Source organism: Corvus hawaiiensis, chromosome 23, assembly GCF_020740725.1.
Source record: "Corvus hawaiiensis isolate bCorHaw1 chromosome 23, bCorHaw1.pri.cur, whole genome shotgun sequence".
Lineage (NCBI taxonomy): Eukaryota > Metazoa > Chordata > Aves > Passeriformes > Corvidae > Corvus > Corvus hawaiiensis.
In genome coordinates, this window is record NC_063235.1 from 6,960,013 (window position 1) to 6,977,554 (window position 17,542).

General features: G+C 51.3%; 1 protein-coding gene across 2 annotated transcripts in view; it reads left to right on the top strand.

Moving 5' to 3' along the window:
* The window catches only part of MAN1C1 (mannosidase alpha class 1C member 1), a 56,661-nt gene that overhangs the window by 1,022 nt on the left and 38,097 nt on the right, over positions 1 to 17,542 (top strand). For both annotated transcript variants that reach the window (XM_048326744.1, XM_048326745.1), the window contains exon 2: positions 28 to 992. In XM_048326744.1, coding sequence (XP_048182701.1) covers positions 426 to 992 — 567 coding nt within the window. In that variant the 5' untranslated portion in view covers positions 28 to 425. The remainder of the gene's footprint in view (positions 1 to 27; positions 993 to 17,542) is intronic.

A 17,542-nucleotide genomic window follows, 5' to 3' on the forward strand; every position in this document is an offset into this window, starting at 1 on the left:
GCGCTCTTGTCTCCCCCCACCCCGCAGAAATGCTGCAGCATGAACCCACCGCCGCCTAGAGAGACGGGCTCGCACCGCCCCGGCGCCGCTGCCTGAGCCAGTGCCGGAGCACCGTCCGGCCGGGAGCCCGCACCGGGACCGCCGCCGCTCGCAGCCCAGCCCAGCCCAGCCCAGCCCAGCCCAGCCCAGCCCCGCGCCGCCGCTCGCCGTCCGGCCCCGGCGGGATGCGCTCGCCGCCGCCTTCATGCCGGCAGGGGGGACGCTGAACCGCCGCTCCGCCCGGCCCGGAGCCACCCACGTGCGGTCCCCGGTGAAGGCGGCCGGTGGTGCTCAGGGCGGGCCCCCGTGAGCCTTTCGCCGCAGGAGCCAGCGGCAGCCCCCGGCGTGGCGGCGGGTCCCGCCCGGCGGCCGCGATCCGGTGCCCCATGGTGGTGCTGCGGAAGCTGCCGGGCATGCCGGGCTGGCCGGCGGCGCTGGGGCTGCGGCTGCCGCAGAAGTTCCTGTTCCTGCTCTTCCTCTCGGGCCTGCTCACGCTCTGCTTCGGGGCCCTCTTCCTCCTGCCCGATTCCTCCCGTTTCAAGCGCCTCTTCCTACCCCGCCGGGCCACCGCCTCCGCCTCCTCTTCATCCTCCGCCTCCTCGTCCTCAGCCTCCTCCTCCTCCACCCGCGACACCGACCTGCCCCGCAGCCCCCCCGCGGCCGCCGAGCCCCGCCACGCCAGCCCCGCCGCCCCGCGCCGCCTGCGGGAGAAGCTCCGCACGGCCGCCCGCATGGCCGGGCCGCCGGCCCGCACCGCGCCCGGCTCCCGGCAGCAGGTGCAGGGCGGCGAGAGCCGAGCCCAGCCCGCCAGCGCCGCGCCCCCGGCCCGGGAGACGCGGGCCCCGTTCCGCTTCGACTACGAGCGGTTCCGCCGGAGCCTCCGGCACCCGGTGCGGGGCGGGCGGCCCGGAGAGGACCCCGAGACCCGCGCCCGCAGGATGAAGATCAAAGAGGTGGGTGAGGAGCGCTCGCACCGCGCCGGCAGCGCTCACGGCCGTGTGCCCGCTCAGTGCTCCCTCGCCTCCCTCCGTGGCCCCCTCGGGCAGTCCTCGCCTCACCTGAGTGCTCACATCCCCCCTCGGTCGGCTTTCACCTCGCCTCACAGCCCCATCACCCCTCAGTCAGTCCTTGCCTCCCCTCACAGCCACATCGCACTCAGGCAACCCGTGCCCTCAGTTTTCGGGGCCATGTCCACCTCAGCCCTCACATCTGTGTTCCCCCTCAATCAGCTGTCACTGCCCCTCGCAGCCATGTCCCCCCGAGTCAGCCATCGTGCCCAGGTCCCTCCTCAGTCAGTCCTTGCCCCCCTTCACAGCCATGTCTCCACCTCACTGCCCCCACTCTCCTCACCCACCCTTCACCTTGCCCCCATTTCTCACACAAGCTGCCCGTGTCCCCTTCTCCCTCCTTTTCCCAGGGAAGGTGGCAGGAATTGGGGTGTCCCTTTCCAAGGGAGTGTCCCTGTCACTGAGCACACACCTCCACGCACCAGAGAGGAGACGTTGGGGCTGGCTGGTGGGGTGTGACTGAAATTAGGGAAATTTAAACGTCAGCTTGGTTATTAGGAGGGGAAAAGGGTTATAGGGGGAAAAAACTCACTTGGTGGGAGATGTTTCTGGTTGTGCAAGAGGCTCCATCTCTTGGGAGGGGGTCGCACAGAAACTGGGAGGTGACAGAACTTGGCTGGTCCACAGGGACGGAGGGATGGGACGTGCCCGCACAGGAGTCGGGGAGGAACGGGAGGCTCTGTCCCTGTAGATCCCTGTGGGACTGGCACTGGAATTGTCACCCACTCCCGGGAGCTGCCCTGGCCCTGACCCCGCTGAGGCGGGGTAGCCTCGTTGGGGGGGCTCCGGGGGTGTCAGGGCTCGGGGGGTTTGGCCCCGTGCCTCCAGATCGTGCATAAAAGCCTGGCAGCCTCACAGACATCACGGAGCAGGCTGTGACCCAGTTAACCAGGTTTGTGTGGGATTCGATTGTGGCTGTCGGATCCTTTGCCATGATGGATAACCAACTTGGAGGGAATTTTGCTCTCGGAAGAGGTGCCAATAAGTAAAAAGCACAGATTTAATTAAGCAGAGTATAAATTTCCTGGGTCTGTGCTCTCGCAGAGGTGCAGGCATCCAGCGACAGTGCTGCCCTGGGTTGAAGAGAGAATCAAGTCAGAGAATAACGCACCGAGGGCTTTCATCCTCTCCAACCTGCCTCTGAAAAACAGTTTTTAAAGCTCCCCTCCCGCTATCTTTGTCCGGCACTAAAACAAAGGCTGCACCTCTGGTGAAATTCCAACTCCTCTGCCAGGCGACCAGACACAACGCACCCAGGGGTGCGGGGTTTCTTTATGATCCCAGGTGGGATTGAGCCATCCTTTCCTGCTGCAGGGTGTTTGGAATATTCCAGCACCCGGCCCTCACGTGTGCCTGGATCTCTGCAGATTCCCACCTCCAAGGTGTGTCAGGCAGCACGACATACCCGGGAATATAAGCCAGCTTCCACTCTGTGCAAACTAATCAAATGGAAAAAATGAAATTTAGGGGAAGCGAGTGGCATTCAGTCCTTCATTTGGAGTTAATTATTTTTTAAATATAGCATTATTTCAAGCTGTATGGATTCAGCCCCATCTGTTTCTAACAGCCATAATCAGTGCTGGGTAGCAGAGTTAGAGTTTTCAGGGATGAGAATCCATAAATATTAGTTTTATGCTGACAGCTAATTACTCTTCAAACAGAGCCCTTATTTCTTAAAAGTGCCTACACTTCTGTTTATTCAGAGAGAGAGAAACAAATATGGTGCTGAGATATGAGGCTGAACACGCCGAACAAGGGAGGGTGGTGCAGCCTGGGGAAGAGATAAGGTGTGTCTTTTTTTTGTTAATCAAAAAGACAAGAGGAAGACAAACTAGGAAGGTTGGAAGACAAATGCTGTGTAAAAAGAAGCAGATGGAGGGAAAAAAAATAATTGCAAGGAAGAAGTGATGATACAGCCTTTGGATTAGCAAATATTGCTCACATGATGTGAGATGCCAGCAGGGCAGGGGGTGGCTTTGCTGGCTGTTCTGAGGTGTGTGCAGTAGCTGCAAGTGGCTTTTCTCTCCTTCCTCCAGAGCTTTAAGTCCTGTAACTTGCTAAAACGAGTCCCAAACTGTCCTTGTGCTGGAAGCTTTGTTATTTTCTTTGCCTTCCCTCAGGCCGTTCTCGCAGGTCAGCACCTCTGTAAGGGGGAGGGTGGATGTGGATGGGATTTGTTGGTGTTTTTTTCCCCATCTGCCTGCCAGATGAAGGCCAGGAGGAAAAACTGGCGCGTGATCAAAGATGCCCAGAGGTGATGCCCAGCCTAGAGAGTTGGAGCTTTCTGTTTTCCACAGGACCCTTCAGTCTGAGGAATTCCAGCCAGGAATCCGAGCTGCTGCCCATTCTTTCCCACCGCCTCTGAGCTGCCTGATGCTTCAGCTAAAGAAGAGGCTGTTCTGTGTGGAAGGTGTCAGCTCACGTAGCCCTGCTAGACTTTTCCTGCTTGAAAATTAGAGTGTGAAGCCCTGTGGCCTCTTCCACTTTGTTGCTGTTTGGGAAAGCCCTGTGGAGCGTGAGGAGCACTGGAGCTCTTTGCAGAGTGAGGAGCCAGGCTGGAGTGGATCTGCCTGGCTCATTGCTTTGCGTGCCACTTCCTCGTGGTGCAGAGAGAAAGAGAGGGGGCTCAGCCGCTGGAGGTGGCACGTGGGAGTCTGTTAAGAGAGTAAATGCTGCAGAGAGCTGGGCTGATGTGTGTGTGCAGGTACCTTTGCCTCATACAGACAAGTCCAGGGGTCAGTTAACAGTTGTTTTCTCGAGAAGTAAAAAAGAGAGCACCTGTATTGCACAGCCTTTGCTGCTAAAGGTCACCTGGAGAAAGGTGTGGGATACACTGCTGTGTGCTCCTGTGGGCAGCCCAAGGCTGGGGCACTCTGACCTTTCCAGGAGAGCTGCAGAAAGCCAAATAACAAATCTCCCCATGCCGCAGGTTGGGAAATTTTGGGAGGGATTATTCATCTCGTAAGATGACCTCTGGAAAAGGTATTAGTTGTGTAATTGATCAGTCAGGCATGGCTTTGGGGATTAGCTGATTTTTTACAAGTGCCAAATACAAATCACTGATGCTCAGGAAAAAAAGAGAAGTGTACGTTGTAGCTGGCGAGTGACTGCAGAAATGCCACAGTGGGATTCCATATTTATTTGCTCTCAACAATTTCCAGATCAAATTGGCTCAGGGAAAAGTCAAAATTATTTCCCCTCCAACTGCTGCCTCTGCAAACTCAGCCTCAGATCTGAGGAAATCAGACCGTGTGGTTCCTGCCTTCTGCATCGTAACCAGTAATAAAGATTTTGCTGGTGGAGCTGAGCTGACAGTTTTGCTGATGATGGATGGAGCCAAACAGGCTGCTCCTTGCTGCACTCCTGCTGCGTTGGACTCATAGATCTCATAGGTGGGGGAAGCAGTGGGGAGAGAGGGAAGAGCATTTCTTTGAAGTGGTTTTATACTGATGCCTTTTCCTGGTCTTAAAATCAAGAGTCAAAGACAGTTAGAAGGGAAAAAGGGGTTTTACCTTGGTATTTATTTTAAGGATCCTTAGGTGCACACGTCCAGGTCGAATGCACTGAAATGCACCCCACAATGCCCCCCAAAAGATCGCATATGTCATTATAGATGTTACTAATTAGCAGATCTATCAAAGATTCCCTAATGAGAGGCTCGAGTGAGCCCCCCTCCCCAAGGAGCCTTCCCCTGGATGGCTCTATCTTGGTTTACAGAATGTGTTCTGGAGAGGACCTTGGGCTCTGGGGCACACTATCCTCTACTTACGAAGCTTCTGAAATGTTGAGTCTCCTGGCTGAGCAAACAAGGCCAAGAATGGAGGCAAAAAGCACTAAGAATACAGGAGTTGTAAAAAGGTATAACGGGTATAAAAGAAAAGGCAAAAAGTCATCATGGCATCAATACCAACCCTGCTAATGCCAACCACTGGAATGAGCCAGAGCAGAAAGCTCATCATTAAATACTTCTAGCTCAGCCGTGGGGTGTGAGAAAAATGTGGTCAGAGAGATTTATTAGTTTTTCTCCTCTGTTTTGGGTGCAAAAGGCATGTTTCCATGCCTGAGGTGTGGGAATGCCTCATGCCTGAACCTGGCAGTGTCCTCTGTCCCTTTTAAATAAGGGAATGTGTCAAATCCAGGCAGGGATTGTACCCCTGGGTCTGACACCTGCAATCTTGTTTCACAGTGCAGTTCTCTTCATCCTGGCTTTTCCTCCCATCTCCACCTGTACCTGCCTCACCTGGCTGTCGCCTGTCCTCTTCTAACACAGCTCTGAAGATGTGTTTGCTCTCAGAAATCACCCCCTGGGGGGAAGGAGGCCACCACAGCCGGTGTACACAGTCACCCTGCAGTCACTCCACACATCAGCAGGTGGATCAGTCTTTCAAGCACAAATATCTTGACAGTTTATCACTAAAAGGTAATTAGCAAGAAACAGGGACGTTACCAGGAGCTCGGCTTCTGCACCAGGGAAGTCCCTTGGTGTTGGTTGCTGAGTTCCCTTTGTGTGTTTTTGACAGTTGTGACTGCAATGAAAAAAGTGCTCATTTTTGGGGCAGAGCTGGGGAAATGCTGCAGGTTGTCCTGAATTTGTGCCACAGCCCTGACCCCTGCCGGGAAAAGTCTCAGCTCTGGTGCTGGTTGCCTCTGGCACACCTGTGTGGGTGTGGGTGTTCTCCTGGAGCTCACAGGTGCACTGGGGGTGGGCTGTGATCACCAGTTTGTCAAAAGCAGGGCTCACAGCAGTTCTCAGGCCGAGCTGGGCTGTGAATCCATTATTGGTCATTTCTGACCATCTCCTTTCCACAGCCAGCAGGACAAAGATGTCAGACTTCTCCCTTTGCCTGCACTGTGCAACTTTCTACTCTTCCATTTGGAGAAAATGCCTTTTCTTGCTGTAATCTGGGGCTGAGCAGCACTCCAGGCCAGTCGTGTAATCTGTCCGTGGTTTCGGTACGTGAGGAGCACCACACACAGTTCCAGGTGGAAATGCACCTCCTGTGCACATCTTCCTCATGGGGCACGTGGGAAATGCCTGATCCTGTGTGCAGGTCAGATGGAAACCCAGGGACTTCCAACAGACTCGCTCAGGCTGCTGGGGGTGAGGAAACCAGTTCTCAGTAAAATATTTACTATGATGGAGTGGAATTATGATCTCGAACCAGTCAGCTGTGCTGTGATCAGATTGTGATTCTTTCTCTGGGGTAGAAATACCTCTGCAAGAGAGAATTTCTGTGCAGTTTGAAGCACTGGCTGGCTCCAGCCTTGCTGGAATTTTCCTTTGCTGCACACTCCTCATGCATTTATTTACCGAACCTGTGCGAGGGGTACTGTAGTGTAAATCCCCCAAATGGTGCATGCAGTGGGTTTTTTGCTTCAGTAGCCTCTGGTGGATTCATGCAAACAGAATTTAGACCTGACCTCGAGCCTGTTTCAGCTGTAGGGGATGCAGTTAATTGACTAAAAATGTATTTGTTCTGTTGGTAGAGTGCATGAGCACAGGAAATGCCTGGCGTGCTGTGATCAGCGCTGCAGAGCTGCTTGCCTCAGTGGTACCTCAGAGCTCTCCCGAGCTGAGGGCGCTGTGGAATTTGGGAGTGCTCTGCAATTTGCAGACACTTGCTCTTCTCTTCCCCAAATCTAGCACTGAAAGCACTTGTTCCACAACAGCTAAATTTGATGCTAGACTGGTTTCTGAACTGCCTCTTACAGCCAGCGCACGGCTCCAGCACTGCAGAGTTGTTGGCGTGCGGGTGATGAGTGACTGCGAGTGCTGGGCGTGGGGAGATGAGTTTCTAGGATGCTCACAGATGTGTTGTGCTGAAGGACCTGCACCTTCCTGAATCCCTTCAGGAAATGCACATCAGCTCCTTGAAGTTGCTTGGATTGGAAGCCAGGTTTAGGGCGGGGGGATGGAGCCTGGCTGTGAGCTGTCGGTAAAATCCTGCTGTAACCTCCCTGCTCTGCTGACAGTCTGGGGCCTGTGCACGTCCAGGTCTTCAAATATTTACTAAAAAGCAGTCACCTGCATTAAGATTCCATCTTTCCAGCCAAAATTTTTATGGGCTCATGATTAACTTTTAATCAATGATTAAATCTGCCCCTTAATGGGAGAAAGATTTTCGTGTTAAGTGTTCTTTGCTTTGGTTCTGTATGCAAGGCTTTGCCATGTGAGCTCAATCCATCATGTTTGGTTCACTCTGTGATTCTGTTATTGTATAGATTGTTTATCATTTTGATGTTTTTGAATATGTTTTCCTGTATTGAAAACAATTCAGATTTTAGATGGGGAGGCTGAGGGGGAGAAAGGGAAATGTACCTTAGTACTGAATGAGAGACTGACCTGAATATAAAGCTGACATGGAGCTGTCAGAAGGAGAAGGCAGGAAGGAATATTCACTCTGGTGGTGGGAAGAGGAAATCTTGGTGCTGGGAGCATTCTGATTTCTAAACTCAAGGAAGAGACTACATTTACATTCCCCAGAAAAATACTTTTCAGTGGATGCTGTGAGTGGATTTGGCATGAGGAGCACACACTGCCATGATTGCTGTCTTTACTCTGGGTCCCCTGGCACTCGAGTTCATCATCTGACACCACATTTTGGAAGGGCTCCAGAGGAGCTGTCGTGGGCAGTGGTGTCTGTGAGCCACACATAATGTGAGGGCTTTGTGCATGATGGACCCAGAGCATGGCAGGAGACAGAGCACAGTGGGAACTGTGCTGGAGGACTGGAAAATAAACATCCCCTCTTTATGGGACAGGATGGCACTCATTTGTACCCTGGCTGAAGGGGCAGAGCACCCTCTGGTAATTAAAAGCAGGACACTTTGTGTTCTGTTCCTGAGGGCAGATCCATCGTGGCACCGTGTGGAGCCAGCGGGCACCTCTGTGAAATGGGCACACAGTGCTTAATCCCTAATCCAGCAGGGTAATGTGCAGCAGGACTCTTTCCTCCTGGGCTCTCCAGCATTCCCTGGGAGGACACTGGAGCGTGAGTAACAGCGAGAGGTTGCACTAAACTGAAGTGACTTCCGTGCTTCCCTTTTGCATCTCCTTATCCTGACAGCAGAGCTGCAGGGTCCCCTGTGAGAGTGAGTGTCTGCTGCGTGCTGGAGTCAGAGGAGAGCCGTGCAGCAGGTTTGGGAAGGGGAGGTGTGTTTGCGAGGCTTCTTCCCTGAGCCGAAAGGTAACGGAGTGCAGCTTTCTAGGAATGGGAGCCCTGCGTGCTGAAACCCCCTCGTGTCCTTAGAGCTGTCATGCAGCTGGGGACCTTCCCCATCCTTGTGTTTGGGATTCCTTCTGTGTCACCCGTCCCTGCCCAGTGTCCCCCTTGGCTGGGCGAGCCAGAGGCACCGATCCCAGCCGCGGTGCCCGTTCCCCAGTGGAACAGCAGGAACCTTGCACTGGCCCCCTCAGTGGGGCACTCTGGGGGTCTCCCAGTGCTGGCAGCTTGCACTGAGCTTTGGTTTCTCTGTGACCTCTCCCCTCTGTCAAACCCAATTGAAGTTTTCCAGCTCAGGAGTTAGCGGGGAGGACGGGCAGACGACAGCGGAGCAGAAAACGGTTCCTGGGTTTATTTGAGCTAATTGTTCTGAAGGCTGGGATTGAGTGGGAGCCAGGAGCTCATTAGTTCTAATCTGGCCTCCAACACTTGCCTTGCGTGGCCCTAGAGCTGTTGTTAGATTTCCTCTCTTAGATATTGCAAGAATAAGGCTGCAAAGAATATTAAAGGCAAGAGATGGAGAAATCCTGCAGCATCTCGTGCCAGCAGCACTAGCACAGGATGATGATATACGGTGAATGTTCCTCCTAGAGAGTGTCCCTTCCCTTCAGAGGGACTCGGTGACAGAACTCCTGCTGATTTATGGAGCAGGATGGCTCTGCAGGCTATCTGTGCTGAGAATTGGAGCCGTGTTAGCAACGTCCGAGCAGCCATGTTTTAAAGCAGGGCTCTTGCTCTAATTGTGTTAACATGATTTCCCTGGGCAGGGAGGGAAGTGCAGAACCGTGTACTTTGCGAAGTAACAAAGGATAATTATAAAGTAATCATGTTTCATCCATCCTGAAACCCTCCTGCTGCCTGGGTTAGCCAGCAGGATAAAATACAAATAAAACACTTCCAGTGGAAATGGGATTTCTGGCTCTCCTTCCATCTGAGCCTCATTTTTCTCTAGAGTTAACTAGGAAGGACACGTATTTATGTTGGAATTCAGCGCTGATGAACCCAAACAAACCCTTGGCTGCTTTCTGGTGCTGTTTTGGCTTTCCTGAAAGCCATTCTCCAGCACCAAGACCATGTCAGGGTTCCTCAGTGCTGATCCACCATGGCTGCATTCAATTATCTTATCTCTCAGAGATTTGTTCTGGGTGTTGCTGATCCCAAACAACCAGAACATTGTTGCTGCTGGCTGTGGCTCTGCCCACTCTCATCCGTGGCTGCAGAGCAGAATAATTTAAAAGGTTGATTTCTGAAAGGCAGCTCTGGCTGGCGTAGGATGAAGCCATAGACAATTCTGTTCTCTATCTGGTTCTTTCATTTCTGGCTTTCAAAGGCTTAAATAAAACTTGGAGTTGAGTGTTTGGGGTGGGATTTGGTAAGTGGAGGCTTGTTCCTTAGGCCTAAGCAGTTCTGTGGGTGCTGTTTCTGCACTGATGTGGGGTCTGTGAGCAAGGTGATGCCTCCTGCCTCTAATTTGGATGAGTCTTTATGGCTCTTTTCTGTCGTTTATTACCCAGGTCCCCTCAGTGCCATTCCTTGCTCTATGCTGTCAGCAGCTCATCAGTCACTGTCGTGTGATGGCTGTGCTGGAGCGGTGCCAGGGCCGAGCCTTGATCCCTCTGAGGATGGGAGGTCAGGCCCAATGCAAGCCAGGCCCCTCCATCCTGCCAGCTGAATCCTCACACTGTTCTCACATCCATTCCACCAACCTCATTTTCATCAGAGATCCGTTGTTTGCAACCTGGTTTGTATGATTTATTGTGGGCTCTGGCACTCTTGGAAGGGTTTATCAGCCTCTGGCTAATAAATTCGCTACTGTGGTCCAAGAATTTCTTGTACCACTTTTGTAAGGTGACAGCTGTGACACGTGGCTCTGGGAAGGCTCTGAGTGAGTTTCTTGTGTCTGTTATTAGCTATTACCTGTGATAAATTGTTGGACTAATCTCAGCTGACTACTTAATACTTGAGAATTGCTCTGTTCCTCTCTTCAGAAGTTCTGATCACGAGGAGCTCTGGAAAAGGGAGAGGACAGCAGTGCTCCAATCTGTCCCTCTGAGCAAGGACTACAAAGACAGATGGGGAGCAGGTGAACCAGCAAGAAATCATTAAACTAAACTCATCCTCCCAGATTTCTCCTGCTAAGCCATCCAAGCGTGAGATGAAGCACGAGGTGTGCTGGCAGTCCTCAGCCTCCCTCTTTCTCCTGTTCCAGCATTTGGACTGAGACAAAGCCAGTTTCCAAACAGATGTTCCTCCTGCTCCCTAAATCCATTCTCACAGTGCAGAACAGGAGCGATGCAGGATAACTCTTGGCCTGTGTTTACATTTTTTTCTTCCCTTCTTTCCTTCCTTCAGTTCTCCCATCTGCTTCTGCTGTGTTTTGGGCCCCTGAGCCATCCGTGTGTCAGAAGCAATTCACACCTTGTGGGTGCTGGGGAGAGAGGCAGCTCAGCTGCTGGGCCTGGAGCGAGAGAGTGAGACTGAAATGGGGAGAGTGAGAGTGAATTGAGCCTCTGAGGGAACCTGGGACAGGGCTGTTCCCTCCTCATGGGAAGGACTCCTTTTGTCTCTTACGGATGTGGTGGTTGCGAGGCGAGGCTGATCTTCACTTTTTATCTCTGAGAATGCTTTGGAAACGTTCCCCTGGCTGAACGGGAGCTCTTCAGCTGTCCAGCCTGGGCAGAGAACCCCGGGTCTGGTGCAGCCTGATTTCCACCCCACACAGTGACTGTCAGGGTGTTGCTGCTCTGGGCAGGGAAGGCTTTATTCACCTGCCTCGGGAGGGCTCCGTGCCAGATTTACACACAGATACTCTGGAGCCTGTTGAGTCTCTCTCTTCCAAGCCCACCCAGGATTCCTGCCATGCTCCCACATCCAAGGCTCGGGAGTACCAAGCCTCCTATCTTCTCTGGTTTGTTTCTTTTCATTATTGATCTCTTTGCCACTTGTTCCCCAGCCTGTCAAACAGATGGGCCCAATTCTAGAGACTTCGTTTTTCTTTTTTCTATTTTCCTTGAAAAAGAAAAGCAAAATGTTTCCACACCTTTTCCTTTCCTTCCCTCTCCTTGCAGCATTTTGGGTTACTTATGGCTACAGCTCCTTTTGAGCATCCCCCTGGGCTGTGGCTCTCCAGAAATGAGAATCCTGTGCAGATGGTATCTGTAGGGGAAGGGAAAAAGCCTTCCCTTGTCATAATGCAGGTCTGTAAAAACAATCCTGCTTCGTGTTTGTGTTTCCATCCCCCTTCGCCTTCAGTGTGGGGGGATTCTGGGGAGGAGCTGATGGATTCTGACCTGGCTGTTCAGCTGCTGCCCATCACTCACCTGGAATGCTGGGCACTTTCTAGGAGGATATGTAGTCTGTGTGTAATTAGGGATTTACAAGGCCCGTGTGCTGTACATGCTTGAAGGGAAGTAGCTGAAATGGAAGAGCCCTCAAGGCAGCCTACAGGAATGAGACAGTGCCCAAAATCTTGAGAGCTCAGGGAATTCCCTGCGTGGTTTGTGCTGCAGGCACAAAACCCAGGAGGGGACTCGGAGGTGACATTTGAAGGAGTGTCATTACGAGGGAAGTAATTTTTCCCCCCCTTCCCTTCCTTAAAGCATGCTGGACTGCAACAGCAGTCCCTGAGAAAAGCCAGACTGCCCAACCTGGAGTGAAAAGGACTTGAAAAAATGCAAATAGCAGTGTCACCAAAGTGTGCTGGTGGCTTTCTGGTCCTGCTGCTGTCCTGTGTGCCTGCAGGCCTGGCAGCAGCTCAGGAGTTGTTGTGTTTGACAGACATCTCCTAATAATACACAGCAAGAGTCAGCTTGGGAAGTGAGCCAGGACATTGGGGTGTAAAAACCCCAAACACCTTTTATCAGGACCTTGCATTTCTTCCCTGATTTCCTCACGCTTACAGACATTGCTCAGAGAGCTTCTTCTGCCTTCTGTGGTGACAGCAAGGGAGACCAGAACTATTCCTTTGGTTTCAAGCTCATCTTTCTTCAAGTGTCACCTCTTCAATTTTCAATCCTTCCTGTACCCCGCTATTCACCTTCTCTGAGTTTGCTGCCGCAGCGTCTTCGCTTTGGCCTCACACAAGCCCCAGTCAGACCTGCCCTGCCACACTGACCCCAATCCTTTTTGCAGCGTGCCAGGATGACCTGTGGAGTGTCCATCTAGGGACAAACTCATCTCTCTGCTATAACAGGGTCAGCTCCCCTGGCTGGGGCTGCCGGGTGCAGACCGGACATCAGGGGTTGCCTTTTCCTGCCAGCTCCCCAAACCTGGTGACAGCAGTGCCTGAGTGGCCTCTGGAGGTGATGAGCTTAGCACAGGAAGAATATTTATGGTGTTTATTGCTGGTGTGGCTGTGCAGCACCAGCCTGGCCGTGCTCTGGAATATCCTGAGTCTGATGAGCTCCAGGGGCTCGCAGGGAGCACGGAGCTGAAGTGTCAGGGTGGCCAGGAACACAAATTCCTTTTATTCCTCTCAGAATTTTCCCCCGGCTTTGATTCTGGGAAGCGAAGGAGCCGAGGCTGCAGCTCCCCTCATCTCTGCACTAAATCACCGGGCGCTTTGGTGTAGACTTGCAAATTTGTTCTCAAACCGTAGTCGGCCTCTTCCAGGCCAGCATCTCATTACAGAGCCAACTGCAGAATCAACTGCTCGTGCTGACGTTTCCTGATTTAGATGCAGCTGGATCCAGCTGGGGTTTAATGCCTCAGATAGCCCTAGAAGGGTTTTATTTTTTTTCCCCTCTTGACACCGTTAAATCTAGTTGCATTAGGAATTTAATTGGGTGTTAGTTTAATTGTGGTTTGAGCTGTTTTCTCCCATTCAGCTTTCCTAGCAGGGACTGAATCAGGGAGACTCTTGAGTTCTATTTCTGTCCTTGCTGCTAACACTGACAACCTTGAGCTTCTCTGTGCTGGGCTTTTTTCTGTCCCCCCAGTGCAAACCAGGCTTCCAGTCCTGCTTTTCCCCTGATTGTGGTGGGCAGGGGGTGCTTGGCTCTGCAGGTCTGGGCTGGCGAACTCACCATTGCCCAGCTGGACTGGCTGGCTGGGAACAGCAAGGAGAGCTTAAAACTTACGTTTTTTTTATATTGTAACTTGCTGGAAGGTGATTTGTTCTGACTTCCTAAAGAATTCCCCCATTGTTCCAGTGATGGAGATCAGTTTTCTGAGCAGTGTCTTTGGCTGTTGTGCAAGAGAGGGTGAGCTGTGATAGCAGCTGATGGCAGAAAAATCCACCCTTGCAGGTTTGAGAAGGAGCTGCCAGAAAAAAATTGAAACCCCACTCACCTGTTGCTGGAACTGCTCTGTTACATTTACTTCCAGATAAAGCTGCCTGCAGCAAGCAATTCCCAGCTTCTATCTGCCATCTCCACTATCAGCTGATGTGTTTGCAGGCAGGAGCTGACAGAGATGGAGATTTTGGGTTAGAATCCTCCAGGAAGAGCTGGAGCCTCAGGGAGGAGTTCTGTGCCCAGGCTGCTGCTTTAGGTGTGGAAAATGAGCTGTTATCTTGTGTTTAAGGAAAACTTGAGTAGAACAGTGGCAGGTGGCAAAGAGGCGAGGCTTTCCTGAGCTTTGGGTGTCATTCCAAAGGGTGTATTTGCAGAAATCTGCTTTTGAGGGAGTTGGTTCATGACAGGAATCAGCCCTGTACTGTCTGGGAGGCCAATCAGCCTGGAAAGGGTGTGATCCCAGCACTCCAGGGACACCTTCCACTCTCCCAGGATGTTCCAAGCCCTGTCCAGCCTGGCCTTGGGCACTTCCAGGGATCCAGGGGCAGCCACAGCTTCTCTGGGCACCCTGATTGACCAAGCGAGCTCAGGCTCGAAGCACTTCAGCTGTTTCTTTATCCAGTGCACTCTGGATATTTCTGTGTGCAGTACACTCTGGACATTTCCACCATGCCCAGGGGTCTGAGAGGAGAGGGCTGAGGCTGTGTTGTAGATGGAGGGGCCAAGGCCCAGGGCAGTGGAAGTTGCCCAGAGGATGTGTCAGAGTCGTGAGTGGAAGGCACAGAGGAAGGAGCTGGAGCTGGAGTTGGGCCTGTGCTCTCTTGGCTTCCCTTTGGGAGCGACAGGCTCAGGTTTTACCCCTTTGCCATCAGTTAAAAGGATGAGTTTGATTTAAAGTGGGAGAAGAGAGGGGGTGTTGGATTAACAGGTGCCAAGGTGAGGCTCTCGTGGTTGGCAGCCGTGTGAAGGCCGATTAAATGGAAAGCTCTGCAGTTCCCTGAGTGGTTCATTCCAGGCAGGAGCTAACATGGCTGCTGGAAAACAGGCAGGTTAGCCAGCGTGTCTTTAAATTGCTCAGGTTCCTGTTGGGATCTATTGGATTTACTGTAATCTTTAATTATAAAGTGTAATTACTTTAGGATGGATTATCAATGTTGGTGTCCGTCTCCGGGAGTTGCTTGGTAACGTCCCTGGAGCTGCAGCTCCTCCTGCTCTGCACTTCCAGGCTTTTAAACCCAGCCAGTGGCAGCCTCTGGATATCAGTGTCTGCCTAAATGGAACATCTCCATCCACTGGAGTGAGCACACAGCCTTTTTGTTATCATTTTGCTGTTACATAAAAGCATTACCATGGACAGTGGCCCAGAGAAGTAACCTGAGAAGTTGCTCAGCTTTCTATTAAAGGCTTTCAGATGAATTTTTGTAGCATTCTGCCCTGCTGTTTGCATGGATATTTATATCTCTATGTGATCATACTAAAGGCAGCAACACAAAATAAACATGATGCCGTTTCATTACCTTTTCTGCAGATCCTGAATTATACAGGTTTATGCAAGTCTGATACGGGAAAAATACATCCATTATTCCAAACAGAAATGAGTTACCCAGTGTGTTCAGGCAGACTTTTTCTTCTTCTTCCTGCAAGACTGACAGTTCCTCTTTTTCTCTGCCTCTTGTCACCTGGCAAATTATATCTTATACAGCAGGGGAAGATAAATGGCATTATTGCAGCTTAAAAACCCAAACTGGGACAGGGCTGCCGTGGGGCAGCAAGGAGGTTAAAGGTGGGAAAGAGCAGAACAGGTCCTACTTTTGAAACTGATAGGACAAATAATCTGCTTCCAGCTGCAGGAAAAGGAAGAGAGGTGGGGGAAAAAACAAGTTAGGAATACAATGGGGAAAGAAATAATTAGAATTACACTCATCCCCCCCTCCTTTTTTTCTTTCTTTTTTCTTCCCTTTTTTTTTTTTTTAACCCAAACTGGAAGTTTCTTTGATACTTTTTAGTTAAATATTTGAAGGGGAGTTGAAGGAAGGAGGCTAAAGAGCCACAGAAGTGGTTATCTTGTGAAGATAATGGCTTTGTGTAATGTTCCTTGGAAGTGCTTGAAAGGGACTGATTGGTTGGTATATTTAGATTTCATCTTTTAAGCATTTACTAATTATCCCAGTCTAGATGGATAAAACTAATCAAATAGCTGTTTGGGAATGCTCTGCATTTGGAAATCTTCCCTGTTAACAAAAGGAGGGCAAGTGATGCTGGGGGGGAGCTTTTTCTTCTTTTCCCCCCCCCCTCTCTTCTCTCCTTTTGCAAGTCCATAAACCCAGAGATCTGGAGTGGTTTAGTTATTAAATGTGCTAAAGATTTGCTAATCTCTTCAAAGTGAAAATGTTTCCTTGGTCAAGTTTTCATCCGAGACCTGTTTCATCATTACCTGGATCACAGCATCCTCTGAATGCTTTTTGTTCTGCTGCTGCCTTTAAGAAACACAGGTGGGCTTGAAAGGCAGGTCCTTTTTGGGTTTGGATGGAGCAAAGCACGAGGAAAGATAAGGGTCTAAATGGTGAAAATGATAGTGCAGGTTTTCAGATTTCAGTTCTGTTGTTTCTAGATGATTTTAATACAGAATTGTCTGGCTGGGCAGCTGAAACTCTCCAAAGTAACAAGTGACTTACAGGTGAAAGAAAAGAAAAGAAAGAGCAGTCTGACAAATTAAGTTATAAATTTGGAAGTCCCTGCTATATATCAGTTGAGACCTACAGTGATTAGAATACTAGGGCCACATAGATAATCACCTATTAGGTGGCAGATGGCTCACTGCTGAGAACAAAATCTAAAGTTATGGATCTATTTCCATAATTTTTGTGGTTCTGGTACCATTTTTCAAATGCAAAGTGGCACAACGTTAACGCTGATGTATTGTGATGTGCCAGGACTGGAATGGCATAAAATATTCACTTCTAATCCTGGTGTCTCATCAGAAATGTGCCTGGAACACCTCACCACACACATTCCCCTCCCAGCTCCATCCCTTCCCTTCCAGCCTGAAGTTTGGGATCTCTGCTCAGAGGAAGCTGCTGTGAATGTGCAGTCCCCACTTTCAGGACTTTGCTGAGTCCCTTCAGTGGTTTGGAAGCTGAGGTGCTAAATTTGGACTGGAGAGGCAGCTGCAGGGAGCCAGAACGGGCAGAGTGGTGCAGATGCTTTTTTGGCTCTTCAGCTTTTCCAGTTGCTGCTTTTTGGAGCCGTCAGTGCAGAGAGGAAGGCTCTGGGATGCTGGGAGATGAAAAGCTGCCACATTCTGCATCCTGCCTCCCAAGTCTAGAGGCTTTAAAGGCAGCCAGCACAGCGTGCTTCACCTAAAGGGAACCTGGCAGCTCGATGAGGCAGCACTTCCAGTCCCATCCATGCCCTGTCTCCCTGATGATCAGCTCAGGACTGAGCAGAGCTTGAGACAGAAATCTTTTGGGGAGGGAACCTCTCGCAGCAGCGTGACAGAGACAGCTGGAACGGCTGAATAGGCAGATGAGGAATGCACGTGTTTGCTCCATCAGCACTCGGAGCCCTGGGTGAAGCAGAGCACTGTGGAGCCTGGCAGGCCTCAGGCCCTCCCTCCTTGCGTGAGGAGAAGGGAAAAGAGGAGATTTCCCCTGCAGGAGATGTGGCTGCTGGAGGCTGACTGACAGGAAACCCCTGGGTAGTTTTCCATCACCTCCCTGGGATGGAGGTGTCTGCAGACTCTGGATCCCAGGGGTCTGTGCCAGCGTGGCAGAGATGGCTGGGTTCACTCTGGACCTTCTGGAACTGAGGAGTTAAAGAAGTTGAGGGAAGGAAATAACTTTAAATGTCATACTCAGCTTAAAATGAGGCTGATTCAGAATTACAGCGTTAGGAGTTCAGGGAACAAAGCAGAATCATTTCCACATCCTCTGCATGTCCAGGCTCCCTGTGTGCCAGGAGGGTGGGTCCTCCTTCCTCA